Below are 7,733 nucleotides of genomic sequence, written 5' to 3' on the forward strand. Positions count from 1 at the left end.
CGCCTTATTCCCTCCCTCGTGTCGTGTTTGCAGTCCGGTGCTGTGTGCCTGCATGCGGCTGCCAAGCGCGGCCACACGGCTGTAGTGAAGGCTCTTCTCCTGAAGGGGGCGCAGGTGGACGCCACCACTAAGGACGGCCTCACCGCCCTCCACATCGCCGTGCAGCACTGCAAGCCGCTGGTGGTGCAGATGCTCCTGGGCTTTGGGGCCAAGGTGCAGCTCAACGGCGGAAAGGTGATTTGTGTACTGTGTGTGTGTGCGTGCGTGCGTGCGTGCGTGTTTGTAAAAATGCCATCTATTGAGTTTGACTATGACAAGCAGACTGTGTGTGTGTGTGTGTGTGTGTGTGTGTGTGTGTGTGTGTGTGTGTGTGTGTGTGTGTGTGTGTGTGTGTGTGTGTGTGTGTGTGTGTGTGTGTGTGTGTGTGTGTGTGAGAGAGAGCTTTGGGGCCAAGGTCCAGCTAAAGCGACGGCAAGGTGACTGGGTGTTCTGTTGTTTGATGAGTTACGTGTTTGTGTGATAAACTGCTGTACACAAATGCATCAGTCTGAAATGACACTCCCATATTACACATGCCGATGTATGTCCATTAACCCCATGGTTCACACAGGCTAAGGAGACACCGCTGCACATTGCTGCCCGTGTGAAGGAGGGAGAGAAGGTGGCCGAGATGCTCCTGAAGAGTGGAGCAGATGTGAACGCTGAACAGGAGGTCAGTCACGCTCATCTCACAACATATGATGATCCTTGTAATATTCGGATGGTTCTGAAGAGGGGTGCAAACGAGAACGCTGAACAGGTGGTTAGCCGGCTTGCTAGGTTGACACGACGTTGTGCCTCTGCTCAGTTTCATTTTAGATCCAGCAGCTAGGTCTAGACCAGGGATGGGCAACTTTTATGATGAGGAGGGGTGGCTACGTTTTTTCATCACCACCATCGGAGGGCAACATGACCACGGATCTGACTGCAACTGTAGTTCGAGATGCAATTGTTAGCTCACTGACTGCCGGTACTGTTTATGCCGATATAAGTGTACTCAATTGGCCAACAGTATAATTACAAAGGATTGAGAAGTAAAAATCTGGTCATTATTTTTTTAAATTACTGTATTATCTATGGGCCGCACTGAGTGAGGAGGCATGTGGCCTCCAGCTGCCTCCCTGGTGTTTCTTGACCAATGCTTGTATTTTTTATTGCATTTTTGACACTTTGATTTCCTTCACACTTCACCCACACTTTTACTTTCACCTACCTACTGTACTTTATTTACATAGTATGGTACCCCCTTTATCTTTAATAAATTCAGTAAAACTTCATTCCGTGTTTGGTTTTCGGGTATGTGTGCCTTTGGGGGCAGAGCATAAGAATATCTTGAGTGACCTTTGGCTTGGAATTGATCATGTACCCTGTTCTAGAATGGGGAAACTGCCATGCATGTTGCAGCGCGGCACGGGAGCCTTCAGATGCTGAGAGCACTCATTGAGGAGGGAGGAGACCTGACATGGAGGTCTAAGGTAGGGCTTGAGAAAGCATCATATTTTTTTGCCATTGAAAGTCATTCGGATTTTATTTCTTAGTAAATGTGTGGATTCATTCATTAAAGGGACACTGTGCAGGAAATGGTCAAAAAAGGTACTGCAACTATGCTGCTCATTGAAACTGGGCTGCCTATTGCCAAATTTGATCTTTACATGGAAGTTTACTAAGTAATAAACAAATATTTTCTAGTATGGTCCAATACAGTCATTTTTGCAGCTAAAAATGTCTATTTTTGAAAATTCAAAATGGCGGACCATGGAGAAGATCCCCCATTTCATGTATGAAAAGTGCAATTTTTCTCGTCATAATGAATACTTAGAATTTGATGCTTGTGGTAAGTATTCATGAAAAAGGTAACATTAGTGAATGGCAGCATGAATTCTGGAAATAAACAACAAAAAATCTCACACAGTGTCCCTTTAATGTAAAACTAGTGTTGAGTATGAGTCCTACGCATGTACACGTACATCTACAGTACGCAGGCCTGCTGTACAGAGAAAATGTTGCTATATGAAACTGTGAGGTCAGAATGCAGCCAGTTATTGATAATTGCAGGTTACTAAATGTGTGCATGTACATGTCTTTTATTACTGTCATCAGGGCCGCTGACAGCTTTGGCTGGGCCCAGGACATAGTCATCTGAAAGGGTCCCCCACCCAATACATTTCATGTAATGAGGACTCGATTATGGGCCCCCCATTTCCCCTGGGCCCGGGACAGGTGACCCCTTTGTCCCTCCCTTGTCGGCTTCCTGTCGTAATGATTCTTGTCTGCAGGCAGGAGAGAACCCGCTGCACGTTGCCGTGCGTCACTGCCATGCTGCCATCGTGGAGGAGATCCTGAGCTACCTGACCAGGGAGAGGGGCCTGGAGCACGCACGCACCTGTGTCACACAGGAGAACCAGGTTAGAATAATAATAATAATAATAATCGTAATAATAATACAATTGTTACAACTAATAATAATGACTATGTTAGAGGGGCATGGAGCATGCACGCAGCTGTGTCACGCAGGACAACCCAGTTAAAATAGCAAAAATGATCATAATAATAATCTATCAAGGCTACACCCTCCAAGTGACGCCACACCTCCGTTGTTCCTTCTACTTGTAGTCAGACCAAGAGCAATGTAAATATTGTTTCTGATCTCCCAAAAAACGGGAACTCCACCCACTTTGCCGGACACAGACCTTGGGAGGCGGGTCAACCATGCCACTTGGGAAACGTTAGAGATTTGAATGTCAATGATAATCAGGCTAATAATAATCATAATAATAATAATACAAATAATTATTAAAACTAATAATAATGGCTATGTGAGAGGGGCCTGGAAGAGGCGCGCAGCTGTGACACACAGGACAACCAGGTTAGAATTGTAGACATGATCTACTGTGTATGGCCACTCTATGAAGCCCTTCCCTCCCACATACAGTAAATACCGCAGGAGGGATTTCTCTCTCTCTGGTACCATCCCTCTTGCTCACTCTTTCTATCAAGTTTGTGCGTGCCTGCCTGAGAGCGAGAGAGAGAGACAGGGGAAGGGTTGTGTCAAAATAAGTGATGTGAGTTTCTGTGCATGTGTTTGGCAGAGAGGAGAGACATCTCTGCATCTGGCTGCTGGTCTCAGCAGGGACGGTGCTGGCGAGAGTGGAGAAGACGTCCTTATTGCGCGAACCCTCATGGAGTACGATGCCAATGTCACTGCCACAACAAGAGAGGTCTGTGGCCTAATTCTCATATTTCTGTGTTCATTGAGAGCCATACTTTTAAAAAAACAAATAAAGCAGTATTTTATGGTTGATTGTACTTCATCTTTGAGGTAAATTTCGTCAGATTTAATCCTTTGTTGTCTGCTTTGTTTTAACCAGTTGTTTAAAACACACCCGTGTTTCTTTTTTTTATCCACATGTCGTATTTATAAGTAAACGGATAAAAAAAACAGCACCAAAGTTAATTGAAGTTTCATTTCTCTTCTGATGCCCAAAACGCCTCCTAACATGCAAAACACAAAAAAACCCAATATTTTAATAATTTATGTCAATTGCTTTTGCTGCTTTCGCAAAAGACAATCTGCAGATTCATATTGTATTCCCAGTCTCTATCTCCCTCTGCATCTCTCTCTGCTCTCTGGACATTTCAGTCTCCTACATTCATAAGGACTTAAAGGGTCGGGATATGCTTACTGCAGGATACGCGTGCGCTGGCACGTTTCATGCATGAACGCGTTGCCATGCGTATTTCATGTCAATTTTGCCCCCGGGAGACCACCCGACACAAGGTCTGCAGACGCCTACGTATGGTGCAGTATTGAAAAAAAACGTGCGGGGTGATCTTTTGAACATCGATGTTGAGGTCGCGTTAAAGAATCAAACAATAGTGGAAAGAGTTCATGAGTGCCACATTGCCAATCTGCCCCATACACTATACCTCAAGTGGGCGGGCGCTGTGGCGCAGCGCGCTAAGCCCCCCCACATTTGGGCTTGCATGCCCACCCACGGGGACCCCGGTTCGAGTCCGGCCGGGCTCTTTACCCGATCCTGCTTTGTCTCTGTCCCATTCGCTTCCTGTCACCATCTTCGACTGTCCTGTCAAAGAGAGGCGTAAAAGGCCCTAACAATATATATTTTTTAAAAGACTATGTGTCCAGTATCATGCAAAGCGCTCTGCCTGTCCTCAAGCTAGTATATGCACTCGGATGCAAGCAGTTGAATGCATAATTTCTTTCTTTTGTGACATTTGACAGTGGACAGTGAAGGTGGTGACAGGAAGCGAGTGGGGAGAGAGAGACGAGAAAGGCCCGGCAAAGGACCCGGGCCGGGAATTGAACCCGGGTCAGCCGCATGGTAGACGAGTGCCCTACGGGTTGGCCACAGCAGGGCCTGAATGTGTAATTTCAGGCGTAGAGCAAGCATATCCCCGGCCAAAGCCAAAGCCAAGTTAGACATGACTCAGCACACAGCATCATACTCCATCACACCCACAGTCTCCACACCCACAGTCATCTCACCCACAGCCTGTTGGCATCCATGCTTGAAGTGTTCATTCGACCTTGCACATGACTGCAACCGACAAGCATTTACTCCACTCCTCTCCTCTCCTCCTCCTTCATCCGTCACTTATCCTCTCTTTCTCTCTTCTGTTTCTCTGTCTCTGTCTCTGTCTCTGTCTCTCTCTCTCTCTCTCTCTCTCTCTCTCTCTCTCTCTCTCTCTCTCTCTTTCTTTCTCTCTCTTTGTCTTTCTCTCTCTCTCTCTCTCTCTCTCTCTATGTCCTGTCTTTCTCTCTTTTGCTTTTTCTCACACTTTCTTTCCATCGCTGCCTTAATTTTCCAATTTTTTAACTGCCTCTGTCTCTTTCTCTCTCCCTGTCTCTCTCTCTCTTTCTCTCTCTCTCTCTCTGCTCTTGAGACATTTAAAACTGAAACATTTAAGAAGATTTTCAGCTATGTTTCATGTGACTCTATAGTTCAACATAGCAAATTGCCCATATTAAGCATTGCATTGACACTTAAGTGTTCATACGACCTTATGCTGGGTGCCAACCTGCAAGCGTCTGCTCCACTCCTCTACTCATCTTTACTTTTTCTCCATCCGTCACCACTCCACTTCTCTCCTCTTCTCCTCCTTCTCCTCCTACTTAATCTATGACACCCCCCCCCTCTCTCTCTCTCTCTCTCTCTCTCTCTCTCTCTCTTTCTCTCTCTCTCTCACTCTCTGTTGTGTGTCTGCTGCACTCACCCACTTCACCTCACCTCACCTCTCCTCTTACTCCATGCCCCACTTCTCTCTTCTTCTCCTCCTCCTACATCATCCGTCACTTCTCCTCCACACCACCATACAGTACGTCCAGACGGAGGCTCTCCATGAGCCCCAATTACCATGACACTTCACTGGGTATCCATCTCCCCTCTTATTGCCTCGGCTCCTCCATACCCCATATATAAGAGCCAGAGGACAAGATGAGTGCTGCAGTCTCTCTCTCTCTCTCTCTCTCCACATCCCACAGGAGCCGCAGCTCAAAATGCACTTTCATCCATAGCTGGATTGGATTGGCCATACGGCATACAGGGCATTTGCCCGGTGGACTGTTGATGATTTTGGCCTGGTCCTCCCCACAACGTAGTGGTATCAGTCCTCATACTGCTACAGCTGACCTCTCCGAGTCGGATATTAATAACCATTTTGGCTGTTGTGGTCAACATAGCTTGTACTAGATGTTGTACAAATGTTGTCTTCATTGTCTCTCTCAATGCCTGGTGGACCGGTCTTGGCTGGAAATGTCCGACCTAGTTTTTCACCCCAGTTCAGCCCTGGCTTCAGCTGAGTACAGTAGTTAAGCGGGCTTGCGGAGCAAGGACCATGCAGAGCATGGCCCTTGCAGAGCAAGGCCCGATTCTAGTAATCTCTAAGTCCTGTTTCTTATTATTATAGCTTGGTCTTGTGCAGGGGCAGCAAAAATAGAAAATGGATGTCCTCCTAGGCCTTTCGAGATAGAGACACCGTTCAAACACTAAAACGACCGGCTCGGCTTGGAGATCGCGTATACTAATAGGCTTTTCCGTGTCTCTTGTCGTTTTCCCGTTTTTGGCGATTTTGTGAAAGCCTGGGTCTCCATTGAAAACTGTGGTGGAACCTTCATGAACCAAAGTTCTGCCACTCTAGAGATTAGAGTGTAGGAGGCTTTTTCGGTCATAAAACATCAACACTTTCACCTCTAAGTTTAGTTGACGCGTTGTTAGCGAGCTCTATGGGATGTCTCCAAATTGTGAAAGTTTCATCTCCCAACTCCCAATACTTTTTAAATGGCAGGTTTGTAAAAAAAACAGGTCTGGGTCTATGGAGAATCCCAGTCTTTGGAAAAGTGCATTTTTCAAGAGATCAGCGCATGTCCCACACGGAGGTCCATTTGTGCCTGAAAAATGTAACCTATAAACTTCATTCAAAGACTGTTAGAGAGATCACAAGCATGACTCCGATCTGTGAAAAGGACACGTGCCAACTCCTTTTAGTTTTTTTACAACGATGTTGTAAAGACAAAAAACTCATTCTCATTTTCTCCCCTGTTAAAGGCTCAATACTAACTGTCTTTCAGTCAATCACAACAGGTGCAGCCAGTGAAGGATTCCATTTCAACTGTCACTGTCTCAAGATTCCATTCTTAACGAGCAGGTGCGAGCAAGCATTCTAGAAGTCTATTGTTTAGCTCTTCAATGCAATCTAATATAGTCTTGCTGGACTGTGTATGACAGCTAGCTGCTTGGCTTAGTGGTAATGCATGCTGCTGCATTAGAGATATGGAGGTTGAGGGTTCGAATCCCAGTCAAAGCCATGTTGATTTTCTAAATTATATCATATGCAGCGTTCCTTGGCCGACTTAAAATGCCATGTATATCATTTAGTATGGATGGCAAATGTGCTGAATTACAGATATTGAGGTTGGGGGTTCGAAACCCAGTCAAAGCCATGTTGATTTTCAAAATTATATCATATGCAGTGTTCCTTGGCCAACTTAAAATGCCATGTATGTCATTTAGTATGCATGGCAAATGTGCTGGATTACAGATATGGAGGTTGGGGGTTCGAATCCCAGTCAAAGCCATGTTGATTTTCAAAATTATATCATATGCAGTGTTCCTTGGCCAACTTAAAATGCCATGTATGTCATTTAGTATGAATGGCAAATGTGCTGAATTAGGGATATGGGGGTTGGAGGTTCGAACCCCAGTCGAAGCCATGTTGATTTTCAAAATGATATCATATGCAGTGTTCCTTAGCCAACTTGAAATATCATGTATTGTATGTCATTTAATATCAATGGCAAAGGGGTTGGATTACAGATATGGAGGTTGTGAGTTCGAATCCCGCTCGAAGCCATGTTGATTTTCAAAATTATATCATATGCAGTGTTCCTTAGCCAACTTAAAATACCATGTATGTCATTTAGTATATCCCCAAAACGCAGAGGTACAACACTTTCAAGATGGCTGAATCCAAGATGGCTGAATTGTTTGGCCCATAACTTCTGACTGGGTGGATGGAGTTTTTCCAAGATTTCTTTTAGCTTTGTTTTCTCAATAGTACTTTGTTTCATCTCTGCCCCCAAAGGCAAGCCCGCTTCCAGCATTTTCTGTGAGAATGCATTTCTAGTTTTATATAGAATAGCAACAGCACACAGATGTAAGCAGGAAATGTAGGGA

General features: G+C 45.3%; 1 protein-coding gene across 1 annotated transcript in view; it reads left to right on the plus strand.

The window, feature by feature from the left end:
• trpn1 (transient receptor potential cation channel, subfamily N, member 1) overlaps positions 1–7,733 on the plus strand; it is a 68,327-nt gene that overhangs the window by 26,869 nt on the left and 33,725 nt on the right. Inside the window, exons 10-14 of the mRNA XM_063185686.1 lie at positions 34–234; positions 611–712; positions 1,416–1,514; positions 2,316–2,444; positions 3,129–3,257. Coding sequence (XP_063041756.1) covers positions 34–234; positions 611–712; positions 1,416–1,514; positions 2,316–2,444; positions 3,129–3,257 — 660 coding nt within the window. The remainder of the gene's footprint in view (positions 1–33; positions 235–610; positions 713–1,415; positions 1,515–2,315; positions 2,445–3,128; positions 3,258–7,733) is intronic.

The sequence above is a fragment of the Engraulis encrasicolus genome, chromosome 20, assembly GCF_034702125.1.
Source record: "Engraulis encrasicolus isolate BLACKSEA-1 chromosome 20, IST_EnEncr_1.0, whole genome shotgun sequence".
In the NCBI taxonomy this organism is placed as follows: Eukaryota; Metazoa; Chordata; class Actinopteri; order Clupeiformes; family Engraulidae; genus Engraulis; species Engraulis encrasicolus.